The sequence below is a fragment of the Equus caballus genome, chromosome 4 (assembly GCF_041296265.1).
Source record: "Equus caballus isolate H_3958 breed thoroughbred chromosome 4, TB-T2T, whole genome shotgun sequence".
In the NCBI taxonomy this organism is placed as follows: Eukaryota; Metazoa; Chordata; class Mammalia; order Perissodactyla; family Equidae; genus Equus; species Equus caballus.
This window is the reverse complement of record NC_091687.1, coordinates 87,364,929-87,384,667: the sequence shown is the minus strand read 5'-3', so window position 1 is coordinate 87,384,667 and position 19,739 is coordinate 87,364,929. Positions and strand designations below refer to the sequence as shown.

The following is a 19,739-nucleotide window of genomic DNA, read 5'->3' as shown; positions in this document are numbered from 1 at the left end:
GATGCTAGCTGTGGCAAGGAGAAGAACCTTTCACCAGCAAGTCTCCGATTCTCCTCCACAGATCCCTGTCAGGGTAGGCTTATCTTTCCTTGGTCTAAAAGATGGTAGTATCCTGCTTGAGGCTGATGATGTGCACATGGGGCGTTAGTCAAGCAAGCAAAAAGAGTTGCTAAAGAGCCCAGATGGAACTAAACTCAAGTATCAGGGTTCGACTTACCTCCATTTCTCCCTCATTCTTTCCCTTGACTAGTCATGTTGATTGAAACAAGTTAAATAAAGGATCTATTTTTGCAGTCCCTCCTCTCCATCCTTCATTCTGTTTCTCTCTCATATACCCTTCACTGAACTTTTTCATAGTCCCCCCTGCTACCCCCCCCACCCACCTTGCCTCCACCATTTACTCTATATGCAGAGTAGACACTCTCGACACTTTTGCTACAGTGATAGAAGCACTGGGCTCAGGGTTAGAAGACTGGATTGAAATACTGGCTCTGTTGCCTTATGGGGTTATGACCTTGAGCATGTTATCTGCCTGCCTGAGCTTAGTAACTCCACCTGTAAAATGGACACTACTGCAGCAATTATTAAACTGGGTAAATGAAGATCAAACAAGAACAGATACACACATCTGTATTTATCTGTCCATTCATCCGTCCTCAGTAGATAAACATCCCAGTAAACGACTGTAGAAGTGGATGAATGAAACCTGAGTTCTCATTGATTGGGACAAAATTCTGGGACATCACTTCCATGCGCAAGTTCCTAGACATCTGAGCTCTGCCAAGGTTCAAATACTGCCTCTATCACTTACTACGTGATCCTAGGCAGCATATTAACTATTAATGTTTTTATTATTTGACTGAAAACACATAAAAAAAGGTCATTGTAAACAATGGGGAATACAACTTGCCTACAATGAAGCTTTGCAGGATTTCAAGAATTCTCTGGCATTTTTAAGGAGGTTCAGGTTACTGGGCAGCAGACAATACTGAGATACAGGTGTGGTTGAATCCAGAGAGCTGAGAAATCCAAGATCTCCTCGTTCTTAAGCAATAGTGCACGTCCAGGTGATGTGGGTTTAAAAGCAAGCTTGCCAAGGGGCTGGGAGTTGGGGCAGTGGCAGTATCTGGGTAGGGGAGAAGAGTCTGGAGGCAGCCCTGGCAGAAAGCAGCAGTACCAAACCCAGGCGTATCTACCAGCTTCCCAAGGCTGGGCCACAGTCAGCCCCACCCCACTAGGCAGAGAAAGGGGCAGTCTTTTCTGGGGTTGGGAAAAAGGCTGACCTAGTCCTGTTCTCTTATGCTGGTCTGTCAAATGCTCACCAGAAATAGGAGCAGGTTGCTACCCAGTTCTTCTCAGGGAGTCCCAGCTCCCTGAGGAGCTGGTGATGCTGCTCATGGGGTAGAAGGTCTAAGACCCATCCCCACTATCCCCATTCTCTGGGTGCGGGGAGAAGAAAGGGGCATTACAGGGCTTTGAAAAGTGAGCACCGCGGTTGTGCTGTGTGTTCTGGGAGTTCACCTCAATCCTTCCTCTGGCTCCCTGTTCTGTCCTAGGTTGTCATTACCCGGGATCCTGGTACTTGGTCTTTCCTTCCACAGTCTGCCTCCCCTGCAACCCTCATTACGAAAACTACCACTGAAAACCCTAGTTAAAGCCACCTGGGGGCGAGGAAATTTGCGAGGGAGGGGGCAGCACGGACAGGCATCTGTGCAGGGCCGTCTGCGAAGCCCAGGCTCACGGTCCTCCCGCTCCCAGCCGCCCCCGCGTCCCCACCGTGCAGCTCCCAACTCCGAGTACGCTGCCCGGTCGCGCAGCCCGGGCCCCGTCAGCAGTCGGCGGGGGTGAGGATGACGCGCTCCGGGCGGGAGGCCGGCCAAGTGCAGCGGGCCCGCTGCAGGCCGCCCCGCCTCCGGGCTGCCGGCCCCCGAGCCCACCTCACCCCAAGCCGGAGGGTGCCCAACGCCCGCGGGAGGGGGCCGGCGCGGTCTCTCCCGCAGCAGCCCTGCGCCCGCTGCAGCCTATCAGCGGCCACCCGGCGGCTCCTTGCGACCGGACCAAAATAGCTGCGACCGCCTGCGACTTGCGCGCGGCCCCTCACTTGACGCTCACTCCGGCTCGCTCTCCTCGTCCAGAGGGGCGGGGAGGAAGCGCCGGGGAGGGGGGGGGGGCGGGGGAGAGAGGAAGCAGGAAAGGAAGGAAGGAAGGAAGGGAGGGAGGAAGTCGGATGGAGGCGCGGAGCTGGGGACTGCGCGGCGCGGGCCAGCACGGCGCTGGAAGGCGCCGGCGTTAACCCCTCGAGGGCAGGCAGCGGAGGGGGAGCGGTGTTAATACATAAGAGCACTGCATCACGCTAATCTTCTCCCCAGAACAGTATGCGTCAGCAGTACATTCACGTTCTGACTGAAGGACAAAAGGATGAGAGAGCAGTCTGCGTGGCTGCTGCCTGCAACACCGCGAGCCCGGCGCGAAGAGGAGACGGTGGGCGCCGAGCGCAGGGGCCCCGCGGCTGCTGCCACCGCCGCCGCTAGCCAGCAGGGACCATGTTCCCGGGCTCCGGAGCGTCTCCTGCAGCCGCGACCCCCGCTGCTCACGCCGCCGCCGCCAGCGCTCGGGCCGCTGCAGCAGTCCGCGGGCGGCGCAGCCACTGAGGGCGCCGGCGGCCGAAGCCCCGCACTCGCTCCCTCCGCACAGAGCCAGAGCCGGCGGCGCGCCGGGGGCCCGGCTGCGGCGGGCGGTTACGCGCTGCCCGGGGCTGCGGCCGCCGCCACCGGACCCGCGCCCGCCCCCGGACTCCCTGAAGGGGCCTGCGGTGCGGGTGCGACCTGGCCGCCGCGCTCCTCTCCGGCCCGCGGAGCTGGTCCCCGCGCTGCCTCCACGCCGCTGCCCCTCGGGGGGCTGGACGGATTACTGCTCCTCGCGCCTGCAGCGGGCGGACTGGGAAACTAAGCCCAGTTTGTCTTTTTAACCCTTAAGAGAAGAGGCGAGCGGAGAAGGGGGTGTGTGTCTGGGGAGGCGAAGCGGCCGCGGCCGCCTCCTCTTAACTCTCGCAGCCCCGCGAGCCAGCGACTGCATCAGCCGCCTCGGCGGGAGCGGCCGACGCCAGGACCGGGCAGCGAGCGGCGAGCCGGCGCGGCCTGGGCGGCTCCGAGCGCCCCCGCGCTCCCGTCGGGTGGCAGCCCCGGGAGCGGGCTGGGGGCGCCGGAGGCACACTCCGGCGATGAAGCGGCTTCCCTCTTGGCTGGTGCGAACCGGTGCCAGGGTGCAAGGACAAAGCAGGGAAGCGCTGGTGGCGCCGCTCCTCGGGCTGAGGGGGGGGCATGCACCTGCATAGCCCGCCGGGCCTGGGCTCTCCCAGGCGCGCCTCAACTCCGCTGCTTCGCCGTGGCCTGCTCGGGATTTACTAGAAGCCATTTTGTCTCCCCCACCCCTCCCCTCCCCTCCCCTCCGCCCTCCCCGCCCCCTCTACTTCCCCCTTTTGTTAATTAAAACTAAGAAGTAAGAATGGGAACCGTGTGGCCAGCTCCCGTGGAGAACGCTTAAGGACACCACGCCAATTCTTTCCTTCCTTCCGAGGTAGGTGACAGCGAATAATTGGGTGGGGATGGTTGCAATGGGGGAGAGAAAGTCTCAGCTTTCGAGTGCTTGCCTTGAGGGGGATTGGTGGACGAGGGGCTACTCTTTAGTTTGGCATGATGTTTTCCGGCCGATCTGCTCCGTCTCTCTAATCGCCCCCTCCCCACCTCCTTCTCCAGATGGAAAGAGGAGCTCCTAGCTCACTTAAGCCGGGGTAGGGCTGGTTCTCCTTTCCGAGCCAAAATCCCAGGCGATGGTGAATTATGAACGTGCCACACCATGAAGCTCTTGTGGCAGGTAACTGTGCACCACACCTGGAATGCCGTCCTGCTCCCCATCGTCTACCTCACGGCGCAAGTGTGGATTCTGTGTGCAGCCATCACTGCTGCCGCCTCCGCCGGGCCCCAGAACTGCCCGTCCGTCTGCTCGTGCAGTAACCAGTTCAGCAAGGTGGTGTGCACCCGCCGGGGCCTCTCCGAGGTCCCTCAGGGTATTCCCTCCAACACCCGGTACCTCAACCTCATGGAGAACAATATCCAGATGATCCAGGCCGACACCTTCCGACACCTCCACCACCTGGAGGTCCTGCAGCTGGGCAGGAACTCCATCCGGCAGATCGAGGTGGGGGCCTTCAACGGCCTGGCCAGCCTCAACACCCTGGAGCTGTTTGACAACTGGCTGACAGTCATCCCCAGTGGGGCCTTTGAATACCTGTCCAAGCTGCGGGAGCTCTGGCTTCGCAACAACCCCATAGAAAGCATCCCCTCTTATGCCTTCAACCGGGTGCCCTCCCTCATGCGCCTGGACTTGGGGGAGCTCAAGAAGCTGGAGTATATCTCTGAGGGGGCTTTTGAGGGACTGTTCAACCTCAAGTACCTGAACTTGGGCATGTGCAACATTAAAGATATGCCCAATCTTACCCCCCTGGTGGGGCTGGAGGAGCTGGAGATGTCAGGGAACCACTTCCCAGAGATCAGGCCTGGCTCCTTCCATGGCCTAAGCTCCCTCAAGAAGCTATGGGTCATGAACTCACAGGTCAGCTTGATTGAGCGGAATGCTTTTGATGGGCTGGCCTCGCTTGTGGAACTCAACTTGGCCCACAATAACCTCTCTTCTTTGCCCCATGACCTCTTCACCCCACTGAGGTACCTGGTGGAGTTGCACCTACACCACAATCCTTGGAACTGTGATTGTGACATTCTGTGGCTAGCCTGGTGGCTTCGGGAGTACATACCCACCAATTCCACCTGCTGTGGCCGCTGTCATGCTCCCCTGCACATGCGAGGCCGCTACCTGGTAGAGGTGGACCAGGCCTCCTTTCAGTGCTCTGCCCCCTTCATCATGGATGCACCTCGGGACCTCAATATCTCTGAGGGTCGGATGGCGGAACTTAAGTGTCGGACTCCCCCTATGTCCTCTGTGAAGTGGTTGCTGCCCAATGGGACAGTGCTCAGCCACGCCTCCCGCCACCCACGGATCTCCGTCCTCAACGATGGCACCTTAAACTTTTCCCATGTGCTGCTCTCAGACACTGGGGTATACACATGCATGGTGACCAATGTGGCAGGCAACTCCAACGCCTCGGCCTACCTCAACGTGAGCACGGCCGAGCTCAACACCTCCAACTACAGCTTCTTCACCACGGTCACAGTGGAGACCACTGAGATCTCGCCTGAGGACACAACGCGGAAGTACAAGCCTGTTCCTACCACGTCCACTGGTTACCAGCCGGCATATACCACCTCTACCACGGTGCTCATTCAGACCACCCGTGTGCCCAAGCAGGTGGCAGTACCCGCGACAGACACCAATGACAAGATGCAGACCAGCCTGGATGAAGTCATGAAGACCACCAAGATCATCATTGGCTGCTTTGTGGCAGTGACTCTGCTAGCTGCCGCCATGTTGATTGTCTTCTACAAACTTCGTAAGCGGCACCAGCAGAGGAGTACAGTCACAGCTGCCCGGACAGTTGAGATTATCCAGGTGGATGAAGACATCCCAGCGGCAGCATCTGCAGCAGCGACAGCAGCTCCATCCGGTGTATCAGGTGAGGGGGCAGTAGTGCTGCCCACAATTCATGACCACATTAACTACAACACCTACAAACCAGCACATGGGGCCCACTGGACAGAAAACAGCCTGGGGAACTCTCTGCACCCCACAGTCACCACTATCTCTGAACCTTACATAATTCAGACCCATACCAAGGACAAGGTACAGGAAACTCAAATATGACTCCCCCTCCCCCAAAAACTTACAAAATGCAATAGAATGCACAAAAAGAAAAAAAAAGACAGCAACTTTTGTACAGAGTGGGGAGAGACTTTTTCTTGTATATGCTTATATATTAAATCTATGGGCTGGTAAAAGAAACAGAGTATATTAAAATTTAAAAACAAAACATCAAAACAAAACTATTTTCTAACTTGTAAGTTCTATTTAAAGGGGAGTGGGGTTCTTGGAAATGTTGTGGGGTAGAAGCCACAAGTCAACTTGCTGTGCTGCCAGAAGGGATTTCTGGCATAAGGTTGAAACTGCTAAGATAAAACAAACTAAAACCACCACCACCACCGACCCTAAAGAGGTAGAGTGTGCGCTGCTGAGGGGCATGGGGGAGAATGAATCTGTCATTGTTTAGAAGATGCTTCAGAGGATGCAGGAATACCCATTTCTATAGACACCTTTCCTAAGCTGAGAGCTATCTTTGCAGATTTACTTTATTTAAAAAAAAAATACAAAAAAAAGCACCAAGAATTTGTACTCTGCCAAAATGTTGAGAGGCAATAATTTTTTTCCTCAGAGGCCAAGGGGAAGATAGATCTGTAATGTTTTTCTAAACAGAAAAGCCACCCAAATCCAAATGAATCTTTAAAGGAGCTGAGTCTTTATGTCTGCCCATGTGCACAAGTCCCCTTGGTTTGTGCACTGGGGCATGCGTGTGCCCCGCCTGACAGCACTTCAGGAAGGAGCAGAGAAGGAAGGGGTCTGGCGTAGCTCTCAGTCAAATGCTTTCACATTGCACCAGATTCCTGCAGTTGGGCTTAACCCACTCTGTGCAAGGCATGTGTCTATTCAGGGTTTCCCATGAGAAGGAGGCGGCCCCTGAAGGGGGTGCGGCAAGAGAGGGGGGTGGGAAGGGAGAGCAGGAGCAGAAAGAATATATTCACAGGAGGCCATAAATTAGCATTGTGCCATGTCCACCTGTTGTTCCCGGTATCTGACAAATGATTGTAGACGATGATGGCATTTTATGATTTTTAAAAAAGGTTTTGTTTGTTTTAAGGTGGAGAGGGAGGAGAGGCTGGGAGTGGGGAGCTTGGGGGAGTGGAAGCTTTTCTCATGCTTGTGATTTGGTGACTATTCTAAATGCTGATTCATTAGGGATTATTACAGCTGATGTCAACTAGTTGTGGTGATGGGGTGGGGGCAGAACAGGAGTAGAGAAGAGAAAGGAGAGAGAAAAAGGGCACAGGCTCATTTAAAGTAAAATGAAGCCTTTCCCAACCAGGATGGTTCACAAAAAAGATGTGAAACCCACAGTTATTAAAACAGAAGCGATCCACATGCACATATGAGTGAGTTCTGCGTGGAGTCCTGTGGGACGCAGCACAATGGGGGGAAGGCTTCCCTCCCCAGGGCTACCTCAGGAGGAGGTGCAAGAGAAAGGGTGGGTGTGGGTGGGGAAGGCAGAGATCTCTGTTATTCTGGTCCATTTAATAATGCTGTAACTTTTCATTTATTATTTTAGCTTTAAAAGAAAATAAAGGGTTCAGATTTGAAAGGGGGTGGGGTGGGTGGGGGGGAATGCCAACAAAAGAAAACTGATTGTAATGTGAGAAAAGTGTATTTTTGTATTTTAATAAATATTGTTCAATTTTTAATTCAATGTCCCCAAAGGGTTAAATTGCATAAGATCCTAAACCTATAGATTCTTATGAGCATCGACCAAGTCATTTCAGTTTAAAGAGGAAAAGGGAAGGGGAGGGGACAGGTAAGGTGGGAGGAGAAGACAATGTTGGATTTCTTTATGGGAAAATGCTAAAGCTGTCAACAACCTTTCCTTAGCTTAAATAAAAGCACCCCGATTCTAGTACACCTTCCATGAGCTAAGTGTGTTAGTCCCTGGCTTTCTTGGGGGTAGAACCAAATTCCCTATGCCCTGGAAGAGCAGGGGAAATGGGTCAGAACCTCAGCTCCTGGGACCTGGCCGGAAGTTAAATGCTACCTCAGCAGAAGCTGCTGGTCAGGCAGCACCAGCTCTACCCAGGGACCCCGGGGGGACCTGAATTTAAGAGGTTTGCAATAATGTTGTTGGGCTCAAGTTTCCCACAGGCAGTAGTGTTGCTTCTGTTCTCTGGGTGCTAAACAGTCAAACGTGTCTTGGTGGTGGTGGGTGTCTGTCTCCTGATGCTTACTGAGTAATGACGTCCAGGCAGGCTGCATGAACTGGGACCCTGCGTCTCTTCAGCGCTAGTATTTATACTAATGCAGGGAATCGGGACTGAGTGGGTGTGATCTTTCTGGCACAGAACAGGGAGAGAGGCAAGGCAGCACTTTGCAGCAGCTGGCTAAGAAATGGCTAAGAAAGGGCCAATTCTTAATCCTCCTGGGTAAATATAGATCATTTCTGGGGATCAGTTTTTGCGGCAGCATGTATGCATGGGCTCACACTTAGAAACTGCCACTCAACACTTCTAGGCTCCCAAGATATGTTTCCCTTGCCTCTCCTTTACCACTCTGCCCCCCCAATAAAAAGAGAAATCAGCAGAGTAAAGGGCGGGACTTGGCTAAGATCAGCTGAAAAAACAAACTACCCCCTTTCCTAGTGCCACAAGACACAACTCAGGCTGTTTAGAACAGCTTCGCGGGTACACATTCAGAGGCAATCGGGGAGGAAGTAGCTGCTTCAGCAATAGAGGATGTGGAGCCGATTTCCTAACACCCTTCCTTTCTTGATAGCTATTTGGGTGCTATGGGAATTATATAGTAGCTCTGGAATGACAAAGGGTCTGTGGCTAAACAAAGGTGTGAGGGGAGAGGTAGAGAAATGGGTCTAAAACATTCCTGGGGAAGAGTCCTAAGAACAAATGAATTTGTCGTGGGGCTGACCATATTCAGGTCTCGGAATCTGAGGGAGAGTGCTTTCCAGAAGGAACCTCAAAGAAGTCAGGGGAGACTGAGAATATGGTCCTGGGTGTTAGTGTCCTTAGAGCTGCAAGGGTAGCTCCTTTCCCCACTGGGCCTGCTCCTCGACCTGGACACCAGTTCAGCTTTTAAAGCAGCAATCCTCCTTTGCCCTAATGTGGGGAATATCCTCCTCTTACCAGGCACTTGGGACAGCCTTTCAGAGGAGTCCCATGAGCACTGAAAGTGCAGCTTTTAATACTGTGTTGGTGACTCATCCTCAGGCCTGGCCAAGCTGTAGGGTTTGTTACCTGAGAATGGAACATAGGTTGGTAGCTCTCCATGGGGGTAGTTATAGCAACACGTTAGAGGGAAAGACTCTGCTCTGATTATATGGAGTTAGAGAATTTTCATTATAGAATTTTTTAAAGGCTGTGAAAAATAATTTAGTCTAATCCCTTCACATTTTACAGTCAAGGAAACTGAGCCCTAGAGAAATTGAGAGAAACACTCAAGGTCACACTGTTAGTCAGTGGAAGAGGTGGGACTGAAAGCCAGGTCTCTTGACTCCCAAGTCAAATGTGCTTTCCCACTCAGCTTCTTATTGGCTATCAAGAATATATTTCTTTCCTGGCCTATATGCAGTGAAAATGGGGCCTTCCGACAGATATTGCCATGTTCTCTTCTCCTTCCTTTTAGAGCTGCTCAATCTCCTTCAGAATTGGCTCTACTGCCCTTCAAGTCCTGACCAGAATTGTAACTGCGTGGGCCGCATAGCTGGCCAAAGGGCCACATGTACTAAGAAGTCAGATTCTCAGGATTGCACATAACAGCTTCCTGATTCTTAGGTTGAATGGCAGGCAGAAATCCCAGAGAGGGTGCCAGCTGCTGGGGAAAGGGTGAAGTAGATCAGGCAGGGTGTTCATAGTGGGGAAGGTGGCTTGGCCTTCTCCCAACCCCAGTTAGAGTAGAGGACTGACAGAGGTCTTAAAGCACCTATCAGAGCAAGTTCTCCAGAGTGGAGTGGTTTCTGCTTATTTGGCTCAACAATGAGACCACTGGGGGGCTCCTTAACTCCTCTCCTCCACTGTATGAACCCAGCCCTAACTCTTTAAGTGCCATGGTGTGGCTGCCACTCCTGTAATCTGCTCCAGGGCCTTTTCTTGCTCTTTCGTGTAATGCTGCATCCTATTACCAATGAAGGTAGAGTAGACAGGCTAGTTTCTAAGGCCTAGAGACATTAGCTTTATCATGGCTGTTCAACATGTTTCGAGGCCAGCTACTTTTTGGGTGCAGGGTGGAACAATGTAGTAGAGTCCCTGCAAGACAACTTCAGATGATGGGGAAGAGGTCCAGAATCCGTGGCCATTAATAGTGGGGAGCTCTGGCTTCCTTCAGTGGAGATGGGTTGAGACTAAGACAGGGCTACATGGGCCTTACTCAGCCCAGGCAGGCTACTACCTCAGGCGGCCAGAGCCCACAATTTAGGCTCCAACACGTTACTGCAACAAAGCAGCAGGGGCTTAAAATTAGAGAAGAAGAAAAACACAGAGAGAGGGAGAGAACATTTATATCCAAACATATGTCTGATTTTATCTCCTCTGCTGGCACTCAGCACTCCATGCCATCGGCTAATGCAGGCACTGTTCCTGCCATTTCTAAATCCTGCCTCAGCTAAACCGCAAGGCAGCTTTTGACTCAAAGCACCTCTCTTGGTCTCCATCCATTCAGAAAGCACCCTTTTCCCCTGAGGAGGTCAGAATGGTTTGGGCAGTGGATTAAGGTTGTTTTCATCTTTGTTTTAAATTAAAATGAAGTAAATTGCTTCCTGGAGCAGGGATAAAGGCTTCAGGAACCAGATCAGTGAAATATACATATTTGCAAAGCAATATAGCGTAGGGCTTGCAAGTATAGACTCTGGAGCCAGTCTTCCTGGGCTGAGCCCCAGCTCCATCACTTACTAGCTTTGTGACTTCGGACAAGTACTTCATCGTAAAATGAACACAATATTAGTATCTACCTCACTACTTCATTGGTTGTTATGGGAATTGAAATTATATATATAAAAACACACTTAGAACAGTGCCTGACATCATATAGTAATACTATATAGTTGATAGTTATTTGATGATATACATAAGGGGATAAACCAACGGACCAGACCCCATCACCACCTCTATTCCTGAACCTCATCCATGTCCAGAGAGAGAAGATGCCTATTGAACTAGTCCAGAGAAGAAGGATGATTATCCAGAAGTCAGGGACAGCAGGACAGCACCATCTATAAGCCTGAGCACTGTGGGAAAGATGGGTTGTACTTCTCTTCCCAGGAAAACACCAATTTGTGCTCTGTTCCCTAATCCAGCTCCACAGATGGCCTAAGGCACTGTCTTAGTCCAGGAATAGATTACCTTTCCTTGTGGTGAGCCAGAAGACAGGAAAGGTGCTGTTGCTGGTGGGTGGTGCACAAGCTGAGGGCTGGGATAGGAAACATCTACCTATAAGCCTTGGTCCTCTACCAAGATGGCAAGCTTCCTAGAGTCTTCTCCACTTATCCCTGCCTTCTCTGTCAGGGTGCCTTACCAAGAGTGGGGGTGGGTAGGGGGGAGGCACCAGGAGGGAGAAGGCAGCAGGAGAGGTCTGTTGGGGCTTCAGAGTAGTATTGCAGGGCTTGGAGAAAAGAAAGGCAGAAAAAAAGCACCCTAATTTGATCAAGTGAGAGCAGAGTGGAGCAATATGGCAGACACACAGGCTAAGGGGCTGCAATGCAGTTAAGGAGGAAAGCCAGGGAGATTCCTCTGCCCTAGCAACCAAGAAGCTGACTGGACCCCGGATGGGAAGGACTGTTAGTGTGAAATTCATGGCACGGAACCGAGAAAAAAGCAGGGAGATCAACTTTCCAAGAGAAGCCTAAGAAAGAATGCATTTTGATTTCCTAATGAGAGGCTAGAATTAGATTTTAGGATGATCACAGGTTTCATCCTCTGGTACATGCCAGCTTTGCTGTCAGTACTTGGGCCAAACCACCTACCCATAACAGTCCTGTTCCCTATGCTGGAGGCTGTCCACTGCTTGGGGGAAGCAACCCAGTCTTTAATGCTGTAATCTTAATCCTCACGGCTCACTCTGGGGCTCCCTCACTTCTGTTAAGGCATAGTCATGGGGGGAGAAGAGGTGGTGCAACTCACTGTTTATCCACAAAAAAGAGTATTATTCCAGAGGGAGGGTGTTATATAAACTGTGTTTTCCCATAAAAACAATGATGACGGTGAGTTCAGTAAACATGGACCCTGGCAGTGAGTCAGAGAGATTAGGCCTAGGCCTATGGGGGATATTCCTGGGAGAAGCACTCCTGTCAAAGGAAGTTAGCATTTGAGAGGATGGCATTGTCTTCTCTAGCTTATCCCATTAAGATTTCTGAACCTACAATAGGGAAGCCTTGAGATGAGAGGCTACGCTAATGGCAGGTATGGGGACCAGATGGACCAAAGTAGTACTTAGCCTTTCAAGTTCATTCATTCTGTGTACCCAGCAACAATACCAGAGCAATTACTAAAGTTTATTAAATACCAAAGGAACAGTCCTTGATCTACTTGTTTAATACCCACCCACCTTCTTATATCCCCTACTAACAAAAAGCACCCTCCAATTAATTCTCCTATCTGGTTTTTTCCCCCTCATAATCCCCATTTGAGTATAGTTGTCTGCCACGATAGGACCTAGAATATCCTGCAAGATCCTTCCATTCTAGTAGATTGATGGCTGTTTCTAACAGTTCTCATGCTGTTTCCTCTTACAAGGCAAATCCTTAATCTGTAGTCTCTTAAAATTCCTTTAAGGTCTCAGTGCTGGTTTTCCCGGGTCTGTGCTGGTGCTGATTTAGTCACTAGTCACTCTACCTGCTTAGTGAGTCAGCAAGGATGACTGAGAAGAGATTTCACACACTAACTGTTCCCCGTGTGAAGTTTGGTTTCCTGGCCTCAGGCTACTTCTTCCCAGTCCCCTAGGCCCTGGCTTCTTCCCTTTACCTACTCACTCATCCAGGTTCATTAAGACCATTCAGACGGCTTCTCCCACTCAGATTCTGCTCTGTAGGCGAACTGAGTGAGTTATAGGCAGCTCTCCACGGAGACAGTTCCCTGGATAGTGCAGCCGTGTTTGTAGGAATGCTCAGAGCATCCCTCATAATAGGCCCAGCGCAGTTCCAGAAATGGAGCTTAGGCCTCAGATATGAACAGCCTGTTCCTGTGGTTACAAGTTATAATCTATTACCATTGCAAGAAGACTTAATTTCTGGACTTAGAGGAAGTCGGATAATACTTTATCCTATTAGTGTCTGCCTGTGTGAATTGACAATGGCTTCCTTCTGACATGACAGCATATTCTTCCAATTGATCTCTTTAAGGGATGAATTGGGAAAGCCTGGAGTAAGAAAGGAGGGAGGGCCAAAGAAGAGACTGCTAATGGAACCAGGGAAAGGGAAGACACTTTTTTAATTAGAAATGGGGAGGGGGACTTGGAGGGATATGGTAACACTGAGCTGTTCCAAAGCATGTTTTTTCCCTCGTGAGGGAAGGGATTGCAATTACTGGGTGTGTTGTATACATGTGTGTGAAAAAAAGGTTCTGAAGCCACAGAGAAGAATGAACACAAGAAGAGTAAGTAATTGACCTACTTCATGCTCTTCTAGTCTCAGCCTGCTGTGCCCACAGGGTAGCTCCCCTTCCTTACTTCCTCTTCCACATTCCTGTTTTCAGTCCACATTTGCTCTGACCAGTGGTATCAGGTCACCTGATGGCACCTTCACATCATGGGTGTGTTATCAAGGCTGGTTGACCTTGGGATAGCAACGGACACTGAGGACAGAATGATGGTTTATGGCTTCTAACTTCAGGGATGTGGAGACAGTGAAGGGAACTTCCAAGTTATTTCAGAGAATCTAGTGGGACCCCCTCATTGTAATTATGAGGAAAATGAACCCAGGGAGATGCGAGTTGCTCAGTGTTGCATAGCTGGCGATGCAGAGACCAGATCTCTGGTCTCTGGGTTTCCAACCCAGCATTATTACTGAATACCAGCAGAGCCACCATGACTTACAATTCTAGGGGGCGCCATTTACAGAAACTACCAAGTGATGAGTACCCCCTGGTGCAACCCCTTACAGTCCGCTTCCAGGGAAGGAGGGAGGGAGAGAAGGGGATGACCTTTCACGCCAATCTTTATCTGTGCTTAATGCTCTGAGACAGATGGCGCCCACTCATGACTTCATTCAAATAGGGAGACCTGAGAAATCAGGCAACTTTTCCTTTCTCTTCAACCACAAGTGTTCCAGGGCATGTGAGTTCTGAGGACAGCCCAACAGCTTAATCAATTAAAAGGAGAATTTGTTGCTTATCGTCGCCCTCCCTTCCCTACAAGACTGAAGACTATAAAGTAAAGAACATGTATCCCTGTGCAGGGAAGGCTTGCAGAAGCTAAATCACGTTAGATGTCCATTCAAGGTCAAAAAGACCACTGGAGAAGCAGGGAAGTCTGGAGTCCTGCTTCCACCTCCCTCGCCTTCCCTGGCTGTGTAAGCAGGGGGACCCTCACAGGGAAAGCTCGGACAGTGCAGGCTGACTCAGGGGCTTGCTCCACAACAGGGGTCTAAGAAGCCAGTAAACATCTCCTCTTCCCCCATCTCAACAAATCCCCTCTTGGGAAATGGATGGCCCTGGCTGTAATTTTATCACATACATTTAATTAGAATCTGCCTCCTTCATGATGGTTTCAAGCGAAGTCCCAGTAGAAACATTCTAAAAGAACAGCCGCTTTTAGCCAAGGATCTTTTAACCAAGTTAATTTAGCAGAAATTTGCCATCTTGGATGGGGCAGAGTTACCTCTCTTTTCAACTTCAAAGCTGGGAAGAGAAGGGAGGTGGGGAATGCAGAGAAATAAAGAGGAGGGCGGGGGCTTCAAGCAAATGAGTTTCCATCTATTAAGGAGCGGTAATTTCTGCTCGCTCCCCTAGAGACCGGTCCCCTCCAATAATGGCCTGACTCTAATGATTCCCACTCCTATGCAACAGCCTGTGTTCTGCTGGCGTTGAAACGAACTGTGCCAGAGAGATTCCCTTTCTCTCAGAGGTGCTGCTGTCATTACGCAGGAGAGATTAGCCAGCCAGGAGGATGTGCTCTTGGTGGGGAGAGAGAAAGATAACCAAAAAGAATGTTCTTCTTTATTCTTTAGCAGGCGTGGTACTGCTGACCTAAGACACAAAAGACTGAGAGACAGGCTAGAGGTTAGTGATGAGATGAAAGGGCAGACACTCTGGACAGGAAGGAGAAGACAAGGGAAAGTAAAAGCTTAGGTGCTTCCTGAGGAGTTGATGAACTCAGTGTAAGACAAGCGCTGGCTGGCTGGCTGGGAGGCAGGGAAACATCTTTCGGGTGTGGAGTGTGGGTGTGGGTTAAGTTCAGGCCTCATGGACAAAAACTGATGAGGATTTGAGATAGGAAACATGGTAATAAGTTCACTGGAAGTAAGGGTGGGGGAATCGATTTCAGGTCCCTAAATACAGATTATTTCCAGGGCAGAAGTGACAGGGATGTGGGCTGACAGTGAAACTGGGTAAGTAAGACTCAGTTCTTACTGAGGTGGTGGTGTCAGCTGAGGGGCGAGGGCCTGTCATCCTGTCCTCTCCCTTCGTATACACTGAAAGGGGTGGGGAGAGCTAACACTGTGGCTCTGGTTTTTGCTGAGGCTGCTGCCCCAGGTCTTGAGGACGGGGTGGGGGAGTCCCCTTATTTTGCCCCCGGTGGCTTCTCTTTGACGGAGACGGACTGCTTCCAGAGGCCGCCTTGCCAGATGTGCCAGCAGGCAGCCCGGCCAGAGAGCCTGCAGCGCAGACAGATGCCCTCGGCCGTATTCAGGATAGCGAGACCCTTTATGGTACTGCGGCTCGACTCTGGGGCGGTGCCAGAGCGGCAGGGTAATGTTCCTCAGCCAGATTCATTTCCCCCCAAACCTCTTCAAATATGTGGGCCATGGAGGGAGGCAAATCTAATTAAATTACTGTGTTGTAGACTGCCCTTCCCGGGCAAGGGCTACAAATAGGCTCATGCTGACATGCAGACCCATCTGGATAAACAGAGCATGCGTTTCTTTGTGCTTGGCTGTCAGCAGCTGGATGGTGTTGGCAGGGCCCAGTGCTGGCCCCGGTGAGCTGGCCCCTTTGCCGCAGCAAGGCAGAGTCAACAATAATCCAACCCAAGCCCCATACGGCTCTGATGACCTTTTTCTCTTTCTACTTAAAAGATGACTGAGTGGCACTCCCCCTTCCTCCATCAATTCATTTCTCCTCAAATGCCTCTCTTGCTGACGCCCAGGACTTTCCTGTAAGGCGTGCCCTGTGCTGAGCTGGGGAGGACTGAGGATGCAGTGAGGTGTGATTCAGAACAGTGCACGGGCAGGGTGTGTTTAGCTTGGCAGGAGATGAGGGGTCTCCCTGGGATTCTCTAGTGTGCTACTTCAGCAGTTCCCTACTGGCAACTCCATGCTAGATAGAGAACCATTTGCAGGCGCCAGAGTAAAGCAGCAAAGCTTTCTCTCCCTGGTCCCTGGACGGACGCCACGGTGGATACAGAACCTGACCATCACACAGAGGCAAGGAAGCTCAGTAGCAACTAGAACCATTTAACATGTGGAACTCAACAACCAAAACAAATGCTGGCTCTGCAGTACCTGTCAATCCCCAAGGTCATTTCATTTCTGTTGTGGAGGTTCAGGCCTAACCGCTCCAGTTAACAAATTACCATGAGGGTAAAGATTTTGCCCCCAAGTAGTGCTGCTGCTGGAGCCAGGGCTTCCCTCTGCTGGTGTGAAGTGGCCTGAGGTGGAATCAGGTGTGGTGTGCAGAGTAGGAGACACTGAGGGCTGTGTGATGGGCTTTTCCATTTGGAACTGAGACTCAGGAAGAGTCGGCTGGGGAATTTTTCCCTGTTTGTCCCCAGGGAGAATAGAGCCATCTCTCGTGTCTAAAACTTTAGTGAATGCAGCACATGGAGACTGAGAGGTAGCCCTGTACCAGGACATCAGGAAAAATCTTCCTGGGCGATTAGTAGTTGTACTTACGCAGCCCCCTCAGGTCCAGGGCATCCTGGCATTAAGCAGACACCCAGACGACGTGAGCAGGGCAGGCAGCCCTCTGTAGGTCCCTAGCCAGGCAGGTTTACAGGCAGTGACACAGTGTGTACAGAAGGCAGAAGACAGGGGCAGAGCATCCTGATCCCAATCTCTAAGCCTCTGAACTGCTCTTATGATATGAGGGGCCTGGCAAGACAGGGAAGGCAGCATCCCCCTGCAGTTCTGCTGTCCTCCTGACACTGTGCTCGGCAGCTCTAGGGCCATTCTCTTTCAGAACTGGGGGTAGGGTGGTAGTGTACCTGCCACAGGATTTTGCTGGCTAAAGTGTTTGGCTATAAATCCGATGGTTACTTTAAGGGTTAAGACAAATACTGTCAGTTCAGGTCCTTGGGACCCAACTCAAGAATCTGGACTGTGGCTGTGGGTCACTCTCAGTCCAGCAGTGCGAAACACTGGAATTTGCCGATCATAAAGCAAAAGCAGGCAGGTGACTAAAATGTGGTCAGATACCAGAAGAGAATGGATCCAAGAGAGTAAGTTTCCTGTGGTTAAGAGGTTAAGCCAACAGTTGTAGCAGGAAGAGAAAGCAACATATAATGCTGGACAGAAGGGCCAGTTTTGAACATGAAATTGACCAGTTGGACAATATCTATCATGTGGCTTTAGAGAAACAAAAAGGCTCCTGGGTACTCTACTATGGTAAAGGATCTTTCTTTCTTTCTTACCAAATCGGAGAGAAGAGAGCAGACCCCACCCCTAGGCTGTAGGTAACCATGACGTTTGGAGTGGAATAAGGCCCCTAAATTCCATTACATCCATTGCCCTCGTGCTCACTAGGACATGAGAGCTCAATAAATGGCTGGCTTCAAACTGTGGAGACAGTAGCAGACACCTCTTCAGGTAGCCTCTGACTTCTTTGGTCAGTGTGTTACTGGTCCCTGGGTGCCAATAAAGATATTTTATCATTATCAAAGATTAAAAATATGTTCTTATCCTGAAGAAAACATCCCAAATTGTAGAGAGAGTAAATAATCTATCTCAGTCCTGATATTCCCCTATGAAAAGGGTTGGCTTTGGGGGTTATGCTTCTCCCTGTTGAAGCAGCCTAGAACTGGGCGGTTTGCTCCTGAAACTAGAAACCAGAAAGGAGAAGAAAGCCTTGAAATAATGTGTCTATAACAGCTAACTAGGCGTCAGGCTGACTCATTTGAATATTGGTATTACTGTACCAATGGCACTCTAGCAGCTGCTGGGGTCCCTTAGGTTTACAGATGACCCAAATGAGCTGACATGTTTGCGTTGTATGCCCCCCGTCCAAAGCTGTACAGGTGGACACGCAGACTGCTGCCACGGCATCCCTCCCTACTGCAGGCTGTCGCCAGAGGGTACAGCTGTGGGTCTCGCTCAGGCAGAGCCTGCTTGATGGGGCACCTGGATTCCTGTGCCTCGTCTGCAGCTCAGCAGTGAGCTAGCACGGGGAAAGGCAGAGGCCTGAGGGCTGCTGCGGCATGTCTTTCTCATGTACAAGGTCACCCGTGACCCCTCTCACATTTGTTATCCGCCACTTCATTTCTCTTGGAGAGGGGCAAGGAGAAGGGAAACTAATTGATTAGAATGGTGTATTACAGGGCGCTACCTTTCAGCAGCTTGCACTGGACTGAGAAACTGAGGACCAGCACTTTGAGAGGTTGCCAAGTCTGCATTAAGGGAGGAAAGGTGAATTCTGACCTCTGCTCTCGCCTCTGATTCTCTCAGCTCACCCTCGCTCCCAGTAATACTTAGGAAGCAGAGGGGGTGGAACTAAGGCTATTTGCAAAAACAGATTTAGCTCTGATGCAGGCTAGAAAGTATTTTCTACACAGTATGAACTTAGACCTTGCTGTACTCTTGTCCTATGTAGTTCAGATAAATTTTTTTTATCATGTCACTCGGGTTAATATGTCAGAGCATGAACTAAGAGTGGGTTTCATCTTAGCTCCAGGTTGACCTGCAGGCAAGGCCTGGCCTGGCCCAGCCCCTTCGTCTCTGGGAAAGCAGGGCAGGAGAGGGATGGGAGTGGCAGACGTCGCTGGATAAGGCTGGGGCCATCTGCACTACTGTGAATCAAGGTTGGCTCAGACAGAAGGCGCGAGGGAGGAGGTGCAGCTGCTGATGGCTCAGACAGCTTGGACCTGTCCAGGCAAACAAGCCGCTCAAGTGCAAGAACAGCCAGCCAAGTAGGCAGAGCACGAATAAGGACTTAAAGCTTGAAATATCTGACAAGATATGGAGGGAGGGTAGGAAGCTGTCTGGGATTTCAACTGGTGTCTGGCCTTGCTTCTCACTGCTAAGGCAGACTCGTCTGCTACCGAAGGGTGGGATGTGATGCCTGGGAGCTGGTAGCCTGTACCCAGGCAAACATTCCTTGAGCTAGAGTTTAAAAAAAATCTTCATCTTAACAAATTGCAAAGACAGTTCTGGATCGGTCTCCCTCACTAATGCCCTCCAAAACAAAATCGAACTACTGTTCACAGAGATCTATCTCCCCTCCAGTCACCTGCCCAAGGTTAAGAAGCAGTGGCTGCTGTGTATGTGTGTGTGGCGGGAAGGAGGGAGGGACGACACTGTACTGATCACACAGTCTGGGAGCTCTCTCTCAGAACTAGCTAAGGCAGATGACACAGGGGTGAGGGGTGCCCAGAAGAGGCAAACACATGCTCTGCTGTCCCTCTTCCTTGGGGGGAAGGGGGACCAGCAGTGGGATGTTCAAGTGCTATTATAGCTCCTTCAAGTGAAGACTCTTTGAGACAGTGGTTCTTGGTCCCAAGTACATCTTACCAGCACTGAGGGAGCTACTAAAAAAGACCAGTGGTCACACTCTAGATCAAATATGGCAGAATCTCTAGGGGTCGTGACAAGACTTTAGTATTTT

The 19,739-nt window shown here is 50.9% G+C and overlaps 2 protein-coding genes across 2 annotated transcripts in view; one reads left to right on the top strand and one right to left on the bottom strand.

The window, feature by feature from the left end:
• Nucleotides 1-19,739, bottom strand: part of SND1 (staphylococcal nuclease and tudor domain containing 1) — a 408,513-nt gene that overhangs the window by 56,801 nt on the left and 331,973 nt on the right. The window lies entirely within an intron of this gene.
• LRRC4 (leucine rich repeat containing 4) lies at nt 3,095-5,993 on the top strand. The gene is made up of 2 exons (XM_001502604.6): nt 3,095-3,576; nt 3,756-5,993. The coding sequence occupies exon 2, from the start codon at nt 3,856-3,858 to the stop codon at nt 5,812-5,814; it is 1,959 nt and encodes a 652-aa protein (XP_001502654.1). The 5' UTR covers nt 3,095-3,576; nt 3,756-3,855; the 3' UTR covers nt 5,815-5,993.

Coding starts and splice junctions, on each gene's coding strand:
- LRRC4 (XM_001502604.6), top strand. CDS start 3,856: ATGAAGCTCTTGTGGCAGGTAACTGTGCACCACACCTGGAATGCCGTC.